The sequence below is a fragment of the Phycodurus eques genome, chromosome 12, assembly GCF_024500275.1.
Source record: "Phycodurus eques isolate BA_2022a chromosome 12, UOR_Pequ_1.1, whole genome shotgun sequence".
NCBI lineage: Eukaryota > Metazoa > Chordata > Actinopteri > Syngnathiformes > Syngnathidae > Phycodurus > Phycodurus eques.
The window spans coordinates 13,187,770-13,204,758 of record NC_084536.1 but is presented as its reverse complement, the minus strand read 5'-3'; the positions used below and the strand labels follow the sequence as shown (position 1 = coordinate 13,204,758).

General features: G+C 40.5%; 2 protein-coding genes across 4 annotated transcripts; one reads left to right on the top strand and one right to left on the bottom strand.

Moving 5' to 3' along the window:
* The first annotated feature begins 287 nt into the window (after positions 1-287).
* c12h2orf69 (chromosome 12 C2orf69 homolog) lies at positions 288-5,191 on the top strand. 3 transcript variants are annotated; one of them, XM_061692794.1, is made up of 4 exons: positions 288-331; positions 1,575-1,828; positions 3,001-3,239; positions 3,885-5,191. In XM_061692794.1, exons 2-4 carry the CDS (start codon positions 1,601-1,603, stop codon positions 4,360-4,362), a joined length of 945 nt encoding a protein of 314 aa, XP_061548778.1. In that variant the 5' UTR covers positions 288-331; positions 1,575-1,600; the 3' UTR covers positions 4,363-5,191. The 3 variants fall into 3 exon arrangements, with proteins under 3 accessions (XP_061548778.1, XP_061548777.1, XP_061548779.1); XM_061692795.1 differs by having other exon boundaries at positions 327-363; XM_061692793.1 differs by having other exon boundaries at positions 324-1,828; positions 3,885-5,190.
* Positions 5,192-7,992: 2,801 nt separating this feature from the next.
* Positions 7,993-16,989, bottom strand: stk17b (serine/threonine kinase 17b (apoptosis-inducing)). The gene is made up of 7 exons (XM_061692791.1): positions 16,474-16,989; positions 14,725-14,937; positions 13,141-13,279; positions 12,908-13,034; positions 11,839-11,887; positions 11,574-11,753; positions 7,993-10,343 (listed from the first exon to the last, which is right to left on the bottom strand). The coding sequence occupies exons 1-7, from the start codon at positions 16,596-16,598 to the stop codon at positions 10,094-10,096; spliced, it is 1,083 nt and encodes a 360-aa protein (XP_061548775.1). The 5' UTR covers positions 16,599-16,989; the 3' UTR covers positions 7,993-10,093.

Below are 16,989 nucleotides of genomic sequence, written 5' to 3'. Positions count from 1 at the left end.
TGTCTTCTTTTTAGAAAAGTGCATCATTGTTTGTGTTCCTTTATATAATTACAACACCTAGAGTTTGTCTTCTTTGATCAGAACTGCAACATCAATCATATGTATGTTAGGAAAGTGAGAAGTCAATGGTGGTGTTCTTTCAGAAAGTGTAACATTTATCAGTTTGGTTTTTGCTGTAGGAAAATGCAATAAATTTCAGAAAATTCAACATCAATGGTTTGTCCGTTTTTTGAGGAAAGCACAATATCAATAGTTTGCATAATAGCAATAGTTTGTCTTCGTTTTAGGAAAGCTCAACATCGATACGTTCTTTGTACAGGAGACGTACGGGGTAATGTATTGCATCATTTCCGAGTTACGAACGTATGTGCTTTTCACTTGTTTTCAGTGGGTTATTTTAAACATTTAATTTGTTTACATTCTAGTTAATTGCTTAGTCTCTTTCCCCCAGCTAAACTATAAATATTAATCACTTAATTAAGCACACGTGTCCCTCCGTTTTAAACACGTTAGCTGTAGCGGTTAGCACTTAGCACGGCTTCACTGTCATGATGTTTAGTTTACTCCTTGGCCTCCTTTGAAGACAACAATACTTGGAATGAATGTAGTTTATTTGCCACTATGAATGATTAGTGGCCTCGAAGGAAAACACTTTAGCTTAGCCATTTTGCCTAGCGCGCTAGGCAGCTACACTTCCTGTCCTGGATCTAACATGTTCCGTGTGGGAACTCGCAAGGAAAGGCTGAGCAATGCGTGAGAATCAAAATAAAGTTATCTTAGAGGGGACAGTCTCGGTTAAAACTAAATGTAAAATTGAGTTTATAGTCACCGAGCACTTGAGAATCGCTGGGTGCTTATAATCGCCGGCGGCAGTAGAGAGTACAGAGATTGGGCAAAGTCCACTTGTCACTAAATACTGCAACATTTTTAAAAGTGGCGTGTAGGTGCTTTTATTTACTAATATTATTTAAAATATGCTTGAAACTTAATTTACAGTTTCCGTCACTGGGGGAGCACCTTTGAATGAATTTGGCGAGACGAGCGTAGTTCGTCTGGTAGTTGCACTCGGAAGTAACCGTGAGGGACTAATCTTGCTTTTCATACACACTCGCGCCTGCTAAATCGAGTCACATAATTTTAAAAATTAATAACACTAGTGCTCAAAATATGGTATGTCTTGTCATAATCGCTTCATAAATATTCAGAGTACTGTATTTAAATTTATGAAATAAAGATGAATGTAGTTCGTCTTTAGTTTCGTCGCCTTAAAGTTAAAACGGAAGTTAATGTGAAGGAGTCATCTTTGGCTGGAAAGCTCGCTTGTCAAGAAGCGTCGTGGCTTCGCGCATGCTCCGTGTCGTGTTGTAAAAGTGACATGCGCAGTGAGGCCGTTTGTCGTGGTGGCGTTTTTAATAAACAGCGCCTCTCGGTGGGCAAATCACATAAAAATAGAGAAATAAGCTTACATTAAGGCCACCTCGGAGCTAAATGTGGTGCTAATTCGACCGAGGCGGCTACTATGTGCTTGTAGCTAAATGCTTTTACATTGGACTGAAGGATTGACCGTGTTATAGTGACAGCTGGAGCCGAATAAGCGACGATGACGACTAAGGTGGTGCCGTCCTCTTCTCCGGCATCGAGCAGCCGCCCAGTTGGACTCTCCAAAGGTCCGAGCACGCAGAGGATCCACAAGCTAGTGGCGGTGCCCGGGTGCAAACCGAACATGCTCAACGATCTGCTCCTCCTACGGCCCGGAAATGGACACGATTCACAAGCAGAGAACACAAGCAATAGCAAGCATGTGGTGTTTTTCCACGGGGACATTCAGGTAAGCACAGGTATCAAGGACAAAGGGGGGGGGAGCAGAGTGGATGCAGTCGTAGTGCGCTCTTGTCTGCGGGACCTGCTTCAAGGTCAGTTTGTCATTACAAGTCAAACTGAAACATGAGGAAAATGTCGTCGTACCTGTCGTCCATCACAGAAATAAAACTGAGAAATAAGAAAAGGTTGTTACTGTCCATCATCACAAATGTCATAACTGGCCATCCTCCGAAATATACACCTTAAAGAATGAGACACGTTGTAACTGTCCATAATCTTAAATAAAACTAAAACAAATGAAACAAGAAAATGTCCTGACTGTCTATCATCAGGTGTGAAGCTGAAAAACTAGTCATAATCGTCCATTTGAAGTAAAATTGAAAAATGACAAAAAGGCCATCGTCAGAAGTAATTTGAAAACCAAAGATCTGTAAATAGCTGCCCTCCATCACTGAAATAATATTGGAAGTAAAAGTTAAAAAAAGAAAATTTAACTTGCTTTCATAAAAACGAGTCATAACAGTCCATCACATATGCACAAGTTTTAAAAAAATGACATGTCAAAACTGTCCATCATCATAGAAGTAAAACTAGATGTCTTAAATGTCCATCAAATGAGAAAATATTTTAACTATCATAAAAAGGAAAAAGTGCCAAACTAGTACAAGTAAAACAACCACATAAAACGAAAAAAAAGTAAAAAATGAGAAATATCGTTACTGTTCGTCATTACAGAAACAGAAAAAAAATTTATAACTGCCCAACATTAAAGGAATAAAATGAAAAGCACAAAAATCTTAACTTAATTATCAGAAGTAAAACAAGAAAATGTCATAACTAACCATACTCACAGATGTAAATTGAAAAAAAAATAACTGTCCATCATCAGAAGTAAAATGGGAAAAAATATAGAAAAACTGTCCATAATTCACATAAGAAAAATAAAAAATTGGGGAAAATGTCTACCAATAAAGAAGTAAAATTAAAAATAAGAAAATGTCACAGCTGTTTTTACAGAAGTAAAACAAAAACAAAAATAGAAAATGTAGGAACTGGTCATCATTTAAAAAAAAAAAAGAGAACATTTCTTAACCATTCCATTATGAGAAGTAAAATGCAAATGCAATAAAATATAACAGTCCATCATCACAGTGTCTCTTTTGTGTTGTGCTTGTGCAGAACTTCCAGGAGGAAATGTCCTCGGAGCCGGAGTGCGCCCAGTGGCTGCCGTGGAGTCTGGAGCAGGTGGGCGTCACGCTGGGCCGCCGCTTCCCTGGGCACCACGTGTGGGTGGTGCGCGCCTCCCGCATGTACCTGCACAAGTTCAGCAGCTACCGCAACTTTGTGGAGAGCAACATGTTCGGCGCCCCGGAACACGCCCCGTACTCGCCCAATGGTGGAGCACTTCGCCACCTCAGGTTGGTAATCTCATTTCCTTCCTTTGATGGGCAGCCAAGTGTCACATGAAGGAGTGACAATATATGCAATTGGCCTTTAGTATTTTCTGTGCGCATAAATTGACATTACCACCGTAACGCCCAGAAAAGCTGTGTAAAAAAAAAAAAAAAAAAAAAGTTGTACAGGTAAGTGATAACTTTAAAACCACCAAAAATTGATCAGATTAAATTAACACCACCTTAAAAACTGGTTAGAATAAAAACCCCATAAGTGATGAGGTAAAGTGAGAGTACCAAAAAAAAAAAATGCACAAGTTTGAATGTGTTCTGTAAATCCCACAATAATTGTACGTTAAATGACTACCGTAAAACCTCAAAATTTGCTCATTATGAACTATAACTACCATAAATTCCCCAAACTGTATTCAGTTCATACGAACACTTCCGCAATTCCCCAAAAGTTACTCAGGTTAAAATAAATACTGCATCAAAACTCCCCAAACCTGTGCAGGTTATAATAAAACTACCTGAAGAAACCCCAAAGATACTCAGCTTGTTATAAAACTATCAAAAAGTCATGCATGTTAAAATCGAACTGCCTTATAAAACCAAAATCCTTACCATTAATGTGACTGCACTAACTACACTCCTCGTCTGTGGTTGCAGATCTCTGCTGATCCACGGGATGGAGCGAGCCGGCCTGCCAAACACCATCCGGCCTGCGGGAGGTGGCACCGGGACCCCCGCCAGGTTCTCCCTGACTCTGGTGGGTTTCAGTAAAGGCTGCGTGGTCCTCAACCAGGTGGTGTACGAGCTGGCCGGTGCCCTGGCGGACCCGCACCTGTCGGACTTTGCCGGAAGCCTTTCGGACATGTTCTGGTTGGATGGCGGCCACCCAGGGGGGAGCGAGACCTGGGTGACGGACAGAAGGCTGCTGGGCCAACTGGCCACCAGCGGGATCGGGGTCCACGCCCACGTGACGCCCTACGAGGTCCGAGACCCCATGCGGGCCTGGGTGGGGCGAGAGCACGCTTCTTTCGTGAAGACCCTGGAGGAGTTTGGGGCACGTCTGTATGACAAACTCCATTTTGAGGACGAATCACCGTCCATAGAAAACCACTTTAGGGTCATTCAGGAATTCTGAGCCCGTTTTAATCTTTCTACTGAATCAATACGTCGGGATCTTTTAATTTATATTAATGGATCTTAGTGAATAAGTCTGGTTCTCTGTGTGTACACGTCTAGGTACTAGGGTATACATCTGGTGGAACGATAGATGGGTGACGCTAAATTGCCTCAAAGTATGAACATTTTGAGGATTCAGCATGGAAAAAGGGGTTGCAAGGGTAAGCTTTAATTCCTTTGGTTTTGTTGGAAATAGCGCCTTCCCACAGTGGAAAGTTGTTTTTCCAGGCAACTTACTTAGAATGACGCATTTTGACCCATTTTAAAAAAATAATAAATAAAAAAAATGTTCCCTGTGTTTTCATTTAAATTATAGGCTGTGTGCGCACAAGACTTTCTCCATTTAAACTTACATTCGTGATCAGCTATGTTTACAGGCTTTGAAACCACACTGGTTGACTTGTCTTATTCCTTCAGTTCAGATTGTACGACTGATTATGAGGTCAACAGTAGGCTGAATAGACTGAAAGCATGTTATTCTTGTCTTCTTTAGTTCTAGTCTGGTGGTGTGTTCATTTGAAAGGAGCTATGAATGTGTACTCATTGGAATTCCATGTCATATTTCCCACTATCGTGCACTATGACCATGGCGGTCATGTAGCAAAGCTAATCATTCCATTTTATGGCCATGTTCAAAGATCTTAGAGGAATGTGAAAATTAAAATACTCTGTTGCGGGTCAAATGGACCCTTTCAAGAAGAAATATTGAAGAAAATGTAAAGAAATAAAGATAATTGCATTAAACTTCTGATGGCCTTGTTTTCTTTTTATTTATTTTTTATGTTTAGGTGGTATATAACATGAACTGGCAGTGACATAAGGAGCAAAAAGGGGGCAGAAATGTTTTTTTTTACACTAATATACATATGTTTTTTTAGATGTATACACTCATTCTTATATTTAATGGAACACCTTTAGCCCAATTTAACACAGAATGTCAAACATTAATTAAAAATGTAAAGCTCTGATTTTTCTTCAGGGACTAACCCTAATCCAATGTGGTCATAGATGTATTTGTTTTCATGGTTAACCTTGTTATGTTGTGAGTCAAAATGGCACTTGAAATGTTTCATAAAAAGTGTTGATTTTATTTTTGGAATTTCTCAACATGGTCATAAAAAAAAAATACAAAAAGTTAACCCACTTGTTACATTGTGGGTCTAACTGACCCGTAACCATCCATCCATCCATCCATTATCTACAGCGCTTGTCCTCACTAGGGTCGCGGATATGCTGGAGCCTATCCCAGCTAGCTGCGGGCAGGAGGCGGGTTACACCCTGAACTGGTTGTCAGCCAATCGCAGGCCACATATAAACAAACAAGCATTCACACTCACATTCATACCTATGGACAATTTAGGGTCTTCAATTAGCCTACCGTGCATGTTTTTGGGATGTGTGAGGAAACCGGAGTACCCGGAGAAAACCCACACAGGCACGGGGAGAACATGCAAACTCCACACAGGCGGGGCTTGGATTTGAACCGCGGTCCTCCAAACTGTGAGGCAGATGTGCTAACCAGTCATCCACCATGCTGCCCCTGACCTGTAACATTTAATGTAAAACTTAGTGAATTTATGTCTGGTATTTTCCAATACTCCGACGTGGCCATTTTTCATTATTTCAACTGTGGTGATGTAGTGGGTCAAAGTGACCCCTAAAAGTTTATGTCAACTGGGATTTTCTAATAATCAAAAATCTTTTCATAAAACGATTTTATTTCTGGCATTTTTCCTATAGGGCCATAAAAAAAAGAAGCTTAACCTACCTGTTATGTTATTGGTAATTTATGGTGTACCAAAGAAACCAAATACCATTTTAATCTCCATATATTTATAAAAACATCTTCAAAGCAAAAGTCAACCATATGGAACAAAGGAGTCACATATTTTCTGCAATCTTTAATGAGCATTTTTGTACTTGGATGCCTAAATATTAATTAACGTGTGTGTGCTTGATCAAAATACATTAGCTTGTTTTCTCAAGTGGTCGCAATCATATTGCTCATACGTTAAATTAGAAACAGTAGAAAATAAACAAACATCTCTCGAGACGCGCTTGTGCTGATGGCTGGTTTACATCTCCTTACACTTCGGCTTCGGTTTTGTGAGGATGACGAGCATGAGTATGGCACACAACAACAACAGCCGGTAAGTGCAACACTGTCTACACATTCAAGTGTTTCATCATTCAGCAGAGTGTGAAACAGGTCCGCCCGCCTTCTCTGCGGTTCACACCAGTTGTCAAGTCTTGGAAAAACAACAGCCTACAGAGAAAGCCATCCATCTAGCTGACAGTAATCATTTCAAGACACTTGTCAATTGTGGGTGAGGTATCAGAAAAACAGCAGAGTTCAGATTTAATGGGGACATTTTATGGAAAACTGCCTTTTTAATGGCTTGTGTATATTCATCTGCCTATTTTCTGAAATGTGCCTGGGAGCGAGTTGTTCTGATTTTGTCGCATTGTGACCTAACAGTGCGGCTAAATTACATAATACCACGCCCCACATAAATTTTCTGCGCCCACAACTTGGAAGCTAGGCAGGGGGAAGATCAGTCACGTTCAAGCCACGACAGGATTACACTGGCTGAAATGCTATCACGTAAAAAGCCAACACTAAGCAGAGCTGCAGTGTTAGCACAGATTAGCATTACCATTAGCATTAGCGGCACACACAAGAGTGCAGTGAAATTGTCATTGTAGTGGCTGGAGAACTTGGATTAAGAAAAAAGTGCTGCATGTACCACATGCACAGATCCGCTTCACTAAGTGTAATTTGGTTGCTTGGTGATGAAGTGCTTCCTCCACCAGTGAAAATATAATTCATGCTTTTGTCGTTTCATGGGCGCTTGTGTTTCTCTTCACACACTCTTCAGTCAAATAGCTGCTAGCCTTGTCACAACGCCCTACCCGTGCCCCCAGTGATCATGGTAACGAGAGCCCTGAGTAGTGTGACAGGACCGCCACCTAATAACACGCTAATCTCAGAGAAAATAGAGTGAAAAGTGTTGTATAATTCTTGGGGTATTTTGACAAAATCTTGTCATACATGTTAAGACACCTGGGAACTGTTCTAAATGACATTTTTGTTAGCCTACTAGCGTAATTGCCCAATTCATTTTTTAAAAGATTTTTTCCGAAAAAAAATAATTCAACAAGAATCCAGTTGCCTTGAGTCAACCTTTACAGATTACCATGGTTTAGATAACTGACAATTTCACAGACAAAGAAAAAACAATATATAGCAAGCACATTGGTATTTTTATTGATACTGGGACTTTAAGTCAAAAATGACATACAATTATGCTATTAGGCTAACGGTTCTTTAGAGATTTTTTTTTTTTTTTTTTGCATAATATGTCTCCTTTAACTCCTAAGGTGAAAAGACATTGAAGCTTATATCTTGACAGGCAGTTTTTTTTTCTTAGTCCAGCACGACTAGAAAAGAGTGACAATATATACTTGGGTCAACTATCTGGAGAAAACGAGCTGGATTTTGTGCTCTCAGAGTAGCTTTCCAGTTCTTACGGATGACAGCATTACAGATGAGAACATGGCCCCTCTACACAAAGGTCACTGTGTTGGCTGGTGACAGTATGAGATGAAAACAACAACAAAAAGACAACAAGAAACAACGATGCAGAGAAACGAGTCACTCTTTCACGCCATACCAAGGCCACCTAGTATTTAGCTCTCATTAAAAAGCTTTTCCGCACCCACATACCTTTAACCTCAACGCTATACTTCCAACGGAAAACCATCGACATCACGTCCAGTTTGACCACATAAAAAAGCCAGTCCTTCTTTCTACCTTCTCAATTCCCTGAATTTCTCACCACTCTCCACCATTCCACACACCTAAAACCTTACTCAACATCATCTTTCCTGTAAATTACATACAAATAATAATAAAAAGTATAAATCCAGCACATAAATAAAAACAATAGGAATGACGTTAGGAATAACACAAGTGAGCAGTGTTTTTTTCCCTTCTCTCTCCATACATAAAGAGCCTTCCTTATAAAAAGAAGCGTGAATGGATAAACAACTTTGTTCATGAGGAAGTTAAGTGCTAAACGGTGGTTCTCTTTTCTGCAGGCGGACGATAGGAACTTGGGAGGAACTTGTTTGAGCAGCCATAGCAGGACTGTTATAGCAAGCTCAGGGAAAACAACAACAACAATAACGGTGGCGTTATGAGTTGAGAAGACAGAATTAACTTCCGTTTGATCACCTGAGAATCGGATTAACACTGAGTATACATAAAGGCCTAAACCGGAACGATTAAAATATACTTTTCTTCTAAAAACCCCTGAGCTAAATTTAAATATTCAAAACATGTGCTTTTGTGCTGGCAAAGGCTGTTTTTCAGATTGCACTGTTAAATTTGAAATCTATATGTATATACAGCAATGAAAGCAGGGTACACATATACTGACAATTGGGCCAAATGTGAGCATTTTCTCTCCTTTGCCATCAAAGGCCCGATTATTGAATGTCTCTGAATGATTATCGTGTGGTATATGGTTTGGTAATAGTAATTTTTTACTTTCCAATCTGCTCGGAAAATGGTCACAGTTGTAAACGTTAAACATGGTCAACATCACGATCGCAAATCCATGTGTGTGATGTCAACCATTTTTTAACATCTTTAGCATGCTACACACACACACACACACACACAGTCAGCAAAGGTCCAATTATCAGATGTTTTGAATGATTATCCCTTGGTGTGGGGTGTGTTGAGTGATTCACCCACCCTGATCTGCTTGGAAAACAGTCACTATTGTAAATAACGTTCAAAATTCACGATCGCAAATTGTTATGTGTGTGCTCAACCAACTTTCAACATCTTAAGCGGTGTACACACACACACACACTGACAGGCAAATTACTACAAGTGAAAATACAACCAAAGTAAGCGAAGGACCGATTTTCGGATGTTTCTGAACGATTATCCTTCTGGTGTCGGGTGTGTCAAGACTCACTTTTCATCCCTGCTCATAAAACAGTCACAATTGTAAATGTTTAACATGCTCAATGCTCACAATTGCAATTCCTTATTGGTGTGGTCAACCGATTCCAACATTTTAAAAGGGGTTCACAAATACCGACAATCTGGATGAATCTTAGCATTGTCCCTCACTTGTGATAAAACGGGATGTCACTAAACACACCACCCCCAGCAGAGGATAATATGGCTCAGTGATTTTTCCTTCCCAATCTACTCAGAAAACAACCAGGGCCAAAGAATGTCAACACCAAGTTTGGCACCATGGTGCCTCTCATGGGACACTCTTGGTACTTCAACAAATATCGTTCTGTGTGTGTATGCAATACACTATAAGAACAGTTAAAACACCGTGTCAGGTCTCACAATTTTAAAAAAATCAGTTAAGACGTTAAAAAATCAGTATGTGTGTAGCTTGTTTCGGTAAAACAGCTAGGTTGAATATACTGCTTTGATTTCTACAAAATACTGCCCATGAGCCATCATCTTGCAGTTCTAATAACAGTTCCAGTTCGACACAATGGCGACAAATGGGATGACAAAACCCAACGACGGTGGATCAGTAAGATGATTATCTTTGGCTTGTGTTAATCTTGCAATTAACAAATTAAGTGGAGTATAAAAAAAGTCACTTGTTGGTCTTAAAACCAATTTAAAAGCTATTTCCTTTTTCTTTTCACAAGTCACCGTCTCCAAGAAGCGCCTCCTCGTCCAAGCGGAAGCGTTTGGCTTGGGAATGCGGCGGCGACGACGACTCCAGGAAGTTCTCCTTGTCCTCGGGGTCTTCGGGTGGAGGCGCCGCCCACTTGGTGCCGCAGCTCCGCTCGCGGGCGCCGCGGGTGGAAGCCGGCTCAGGGCTCATGTACAAATGCTGCTGCTGCCACAGCCAAGGATGGCTTATGCAGTCTGCGGCGCTGGGACGATCCCTGTTGGCAACATTTACTCATTAAGATGTAACCAACGTGCATGCCAGAGACTTATCAATGGGTGAAAAACAAGCAAAGAAAGGAAAATCAATCAGAGCCGTAGCACAAACATTGCCCGTAGTCAGTTGAATCATTTGGAATCGCCTAGAAAAAAGGCTGGCAGTCAATGAGTTAATGAGGAAGTGGAGGGCTGTAGTCTGGATGTAGTAGCCTGGCTATGCTGTGTGGCTGCGTTTACCTGGCCCAAAACTAAATCTTAAACACAACGGCTCATTATTTTATACTGAAACAACGACGATATCGAAGCACTTTTAATTTAGAAATATCGTGAATATTGTTACATCTCTAGCTCATAATCCCAAACATACACACGCATCATTGAAACCCAATTTCCAGTCTTAAACCCTAATTCGGCTAAAGAGGAGACTAAACAGGGTAACCCCCTCACGCCCAGCCCCAAAACAAGCAGCAAGATAATGATCCAAAACACAACATTAAAACAATAGGGCAAGAAGCGGAAGGTTTTGGAATGCCCAAGTCAATCTCCAGATGTAAACCCTATAGAGCATGCACATTTACCTGCTGAAGAGGAAACTAAAGGAAGTAAGTACCCCTCTGAAAGGAGCAACACAATATTTTTGGGGAAAAGAAGTGGAAGACTTTAGTCAATCTCCACACTTTAACCATATAGAGATGCATTTTCCAGTTAAAGAGTCAACTGAAAGGAGCAACCACCTCAAAAAAAGCAGCAGGATAAATAAAAAATATGTAGATTGGCCAACCCAGTCTCCCAACTTAAACCCAATGGTGGATTTTTGCCAGCTTCCAAAGAGATCTCAATTTCTTCCTATTCTCAAACCAAAGCAAAGCTTCTAAAGGGAGAGCTTGGCAAGAATTAATTCAAACAAAGCTTGTACGAGAAATTTAAAAGAAAAAAAGGGACTGACAGTAAAGTGGAGATGATGAGAAGATGCAGCCTAATTGCTACTTTCAAGCACATTCTGAGATGTGAAAAAAAAGACTCGCAAACCGTTTGTATGGTTATGGAGAGAGCAAAGAGGTGTTGGCAGGTGACCTCTTAAAAAACTAAATAAATAAAAAATGAAGCTGCGCTAAAACAAAATGTTGGTGCGCCCTAAGGGCAGATGTCATTATGCTCTTGGACTACATTCCAAAACAATGACTTCTATTCTGGGGACTGAGCTCACACACGCTGTTGTTGTGACTCACTCGGGTGCTTTGACCAGCAGCTTACGGATGAAGTCTACCGCCAGTTCAGAAACTCTGGAGAAGGCCTCCCGGCTGTAGTCCACGTTAACCTGAGACACGTTAAGGTACGTCTCCTGCTTGTCGTCGCCGGCAAATGGAGACTCGCCCGTCACTAGCATGTAAGCGATGACCCCCACGCTCCTGAGAAAAAAAAAATACGGCATATTAAAAAAAATGAAAAACAGAAATCACAATAAAATTGTTGGGTTTAAATTTTTACACTTACCAAAGGTCCGTTGATGTTGTGATGGGCTCATAATTCAGGATTTCTGGCGCTGAGTGAAGAAAATAAAAACAGGAGTTCATCAGCAGTACAAGCTAGAGTCCTGAAATTTGCCCAAAATCGATGCCTCAAACAAAGTGGCTTACACTTCCTGTTTAGTTTGGGGCATGGATGCTTGAGACTTTCTCTTATTTCCTTGTTATGCGAGACATGCCAACCCAATTTTTGTGTCGATCAGTGAAAGAGGTACACCAACATATATCGTTCATATAAATAATTTTCAATATATTTATAAATAAAGATATGTTTTGCATTTTTGTAGTAGGTAGATTATTTTGTCTTGGTCATTTTAAAAGGAGCTGCTGAAAAAGTGTGGGCACCCCTGCTCCATTACAAATAAATTCAGGAAAAAAACTATTAATTACCAAACTGCACGACCTGTTGTTCTGCCCTTCTCACAAATAATGTTCCATTTGCACTATTTAAGTAGAGTTTATAGGCGAAGTCACTCCATTTGAAAGGTCACAGTAATTTTTATACGTCAACTTGGGAGAATCCCTGAGAATTTCAGCCCGTACGATTTTATAAGTGGATATTTTTAACTGAATTTTGTCAACCAATCAGAGAGGTAGCTCCCTGAGTATCAGACAAAAAAAAGGGTTCAGCAGATATGTTGCAAAATCAAGTTACACTCCTTTACTCTAATTTGAAGGTGTTTTTTATTTTTTTTTTTAACCAGATTTTCTATAGGTGATACCACATAAAAACATTCCCCAAAAAGGCAATTTTTTCCCGATACAAAAAACTGAATTTTTCCTGAACCCATCATCCGATTTTCAAAATGTGTGTGTTGTACTGAGGCTAAAGTGGCCATTCAAACCAGAATAAGCAAGATGACAGACGGTCAGAGTGTCAGAATTTTTCTAAGATGCCTGGGAATTGTTTTAAATTCTGAGAAAAATAGCATGGTATGTCTCCTTTAAAATATGTTTTGCTACAGTGGGGTTTCCTGCTTGGAAACTAACTTTTACAGCTGCTGTTGCCAGTAAACGCTTGTGTTTTTTTAGCTTACCCACATACTCAGGTGTGCCAAGAATCTCTCTGAGCTCCCCAACCGCGCCCAATCTGCGTGCCAGGCCAAAGTCTACAATCTTTATGTCCCCGGGAGGGGAAAGACTCGTCAGCAGGATATTCTGGGGCTGAGCGAGACAGATGGTTCACGTCATTGTGAAACAAAAAGCACAGGAACGGTCAGTCCCCTGTTTATAATTCTATCTTATGTTGAAAGTAAATTCAGATGTCCACCTTGAGGTCCAAGTGCACCAGGTTACTCTGGTGGAGGTGGTGAACTCCCTCCAGCGTTTGCCTGATCAGACGGGTGATCTGTGCCTCAGGCAGCAGCTCATCAGACATACAGTGGTCAAATATCTCTCCGCCTGCGGCGCTGGTTGGGAGATAGTGTTTTAAAAGGTGACATATTATGGAAAATGGACTTCATAATGTCTTGAATACAAATAGTTGGGTATCTAGTCTATCACATGATCAACTGTTTTGTGACCTGCCTATATCCCAAAATGTATCTGCGTGAGCCATTCTGTAAATTTACATGTTCCTGCCCCTACACAAAGTTTCTCCTCCCATGACTTGGCAGGCAGGCTGGGTGAAGAGCCTCCATTTTCAAACGGCAAAACGACACTGTTAGAAACACAATTGTGTAAGAGCCAAAACGTAAGCATAGAATTATTTTGTGGTAGATATTAGTGTTTGCCAACACATCACAAAATACATGGATCAGCATATCAATTCATGAGTAACTTGACGGCTTGGTGATGAAGTGCTGCCTCCACCAATGAAAATGCAATCCATGCTTTTCGCTTCTTCATGGGCACTTGGCAGTTTGCACTTGCTTTTGTAGAATCTAGAATCAAAAAGTAGCAACCTCCTAGTTGTCACGGTAATGTAAGCCACTATTGGGTTTGCATACCCCGCATTAGAGGGGGACAAAGTAAGCTTCCGAAAACAAAAATACAATCCAATGCTTCTACCATTTTATGGGGGCGTGCGCTTCTCAGTTTGCAGTCACTTTTTTAACCTCAAAAAGTAGCCACCCCTTAAGTTCCACTTTTGTCGTCATGGTAACGAAAGTGATTCTTGCATAGACACACCCCACAGTAGATGCGGATGGTGTGAACTACTACAAGTGAAAATACCATTCAATGCGTTTTATGGTTCACTTTTTATTCACAATCTGGGCTAGCAGTAACCAGCTGCCTGGTTGCACCCCCCTGTATCTGGTAACTAGAGCAATGGCTTATTTGCATGAGATAGGACTGCCCCCCCTCAGAATGGGCTGATTTCAGCGAGGCTATAAAAAGGTGAACGGTGAGCGGTAACTCTTGATCCTTGAGGTATTTTGACAAAAGCATGTCATTTCTACGACACCAGGGAATTGTTTTAAACCCAACAGTGCCTGTCAAGTGGGAATACAGGCCTACAAACCACGACGGCTCATGCTTTGCAAGACACCTTTTTCATGTAGCAGTGACTTAATGTGATTCACCATTGGAAAAGCTCCGAAATAAATCACTAGGTTAAACTTTCTTTAAATTTTCTTTGGATAAATAAATATTTGTTTTGTTTATGCTGTGCGGGAGTGACCATAGAGTTTCCTCCATCAAGTACATATAGGGTGTGTGTATTGTTGAAAAGTCAACACACACACTGACAAACATCACCTCAAGAACAGTTAGTGTGTATTCAAGTCCTTCAAAGGAATCTCAGTTTCGGTTATGATGGCAGTTATGATGGCAACAGAATGAAGCCAGGAAACAAGGCTGATTTCTTCATGTGAACTGAATATTTTGTAACTTCACTTTTGTTTTTACTCACTATTCTAGCACGAGGACGATGTCGTGATCCGTCTCATAAGCGGCGTGCAGGTTGACCACCCTTGGATTGTTCCGGGCCGTCTCCAGGACTGCCATCTCATGGACTACCTCGGCCCGGCAGTCACGACCCCGCCTCCTTTTTCGTAGGAACTTTGCTGCAAACACTTTGCCTGTGGCTTTCTCCACGCAGCGCTTCACCACCGCAAACTTGCCCCTTGGAGGACGAGAAAGGAGCGATTGTGTGTTTTGTTACAATTAATCAAAGAATTCTCTCTATGGGTGAAAAACTAATTTTCTTGACTTTGACTAGGGGGTGCGACTGAATTAATATTAGGAATAATTAAATCAGGATAGAAGTGCTTGCTAAAATAGGTGAATTTTCAGGCATGGTGTAACCAACATGAAAACCAGCGAGCTCTGATTGGGTGAAAACCAATCCATTGCTGGGGGCCGCTACTGACTGAGTTTTGGGACCCCTTGGATAGTCACGTCTGCAAAAATTGGTAAGGTTTCCAGTATTTTCAGGCCCCCCTGAAGGGCAATTCTCACATTAATAATGGTGGAAATGTGACACTAAATGCATGTAAAGTGGATAAGAAGCTGCTCCCATCAAGTTGTCATGATGTCATAGTTATGACTGCAGAAATAACAGAAATTAAACCTGGATGAGGCAAACCGCTAGAACTGGTTGAACAAAGTTCATGTTTACCAATCAAGGATGCTGCAATGCAAGTACAGCGTGTAAAAGTGACCTAGATTTGAACTACAGTAACATGAAACCGCCTTGTACTGTACTGTGGAAAGTGAAAACTAATAATAACGCTCAACAAAATCTCTGTTTTCATCATTTCAGGCAGATAGTTTGAAGTTCTAGGGTTCAATAAAGCAGAGGTGACCCTCTGCTTTGTGCTCAAAATGAGTTCCTGGGACCCTCAGGGAACCATGACTCATAGCTTCGGGGTCCGCATTTTTTTAAAATTACGCTTAAGTAGAAAAAGATTGTAATCTCTCCTCAGTGTTTTGTTTGACTATGAAAGAGTTTTAAAATGGTACAAAATAAGTTTCCTCAATGGAGTAGTTTCAAACATGTGGATGTAAGATGAAACTTTGTATATCGCTCTAATAAAAATGTTTAGAGCAAAAATGTTTTGTGTTATGATATTTTCTTCCATTTCCTACCACACTTGTAAGAAAATGTAACAGATAAGGGGAACGTTTTATACATAATGACCAATAAGTCTGACATTCTTGCATTGTCTTCTTTTTTTTTTTTTAAAGAGCTATTATTACAAAAATAAAGTACTATGACATGAGAATATAGTCAAAATTTTAGAGAATTAATGTTTTTTCCCAGAATAAAAGGCATAATAGTACTAGAATAAAATTTTATTTTTGAAATTAAATTGTTAAAATATGGCTTTATTTTCTTGTTAAATTTTGATTTTGATGTAATAATATTACGACTGTCTTGGAAAAATACATCATTGTTCTCGTTTTTGTAAAGATTAATACTTTTTTTCATGACAAAAATATCACTTTATTCTCATGATATTACATTTATTTTAAAAGTTCTTTTATTTTCGTAAAAATATTTGGACTTCTTTTTTTTATTTAATGGGTAACTTTTTAATACCTATACGAATAAATTATAATTCTGTTTGATTGGCCGTTAATCTTAGGAGTGGGGTCTTTGGATGAATTCCCCCCTTAAAAAGTTATCGACCCCCTGCTATAAAGTGTTCCGACTCACCTTCCCAGTTCCCCGGTGACTTCGAACACAGCGTCCATAGGCTCCGCGCTGATTGGTGTGTGACTTTCGGCCAGCAGCCCAGCGGCGGCAGGACCGCTGCGACTGTCCAGCCGCCTGCGAGACATCTCCACCACCAGCCCAAAGAACCGGGTAGCGAGTCGAGACGAAATATGTGACGATAAAATTGGAAACTAAAATGGACGAATCGAAGCTAACACCATCGGCCGGCTACTTCCATGCTACTCCAGTTAGCTTCCGCTTTTAGCTGGACGGTCAAATGTGAGTTTAAACTCGATTTCCTCAACTTAACGGAGGAGGAGGAGCTAGCATACAAAAGACTCATTTGAGAACATATCCCTCCATTGATTAGCGCATCCAATCGGTCGGAGACGACTGAAATGAACAACTTTTAGTCCGCTTCTGGAGAGTTTTCGTTCATTTTGTAGCTGTTTTTTTTTTTTTTTTACGTCCTTCTTGTTTGACACTTTTCTCGACACGTCACTCCACCGCGCATGC

Coding starts and splice junctions, on each gene's coding strand:
- c12h2orf69 (XM_061692794.1), top strand. CDS start 1,601: ATGACGACTAAGGTGGTGCCGTCCTCTTCTCCGGCATCGAGCAGCCGC. Junction 1,829..3,000: donor TTTTCCACGGGGACATTCAG/GTAAGCACAGGT, acceptor GTGCTTGTGCAG/AACTTCCAGGAGGAAATGTC. Junction 3,240..3,884: donor GGAGCACTTCGCCACCTCAG/GTTGGTAATCTC, acceptor CTGTGGTTGCAG/ATCTCTGCTGATCCACGGGA.
- stk17b (XM_061692791.1), bottom strand. CDS start 16,598: ATGTCTCGCAGGCGGCTGGACAGTCGCAGCGGTCCTGCCGCCGCTGGG. Junction 14,938..16,473: donor GTCACCGGGGAACTGGGAAG/GTGAGTCGGAAC, acceptor TCGTCCTCCAAG/GGGCAAGTTTGCGGTGGTGA. Junction 11,754..11,838: donor ACAACATCAACGGACCTTTG/GTAAGTGTAAAA, acceptor TTTTTTTCTCAG/GAGCGTGGGGGTCATCGCTT.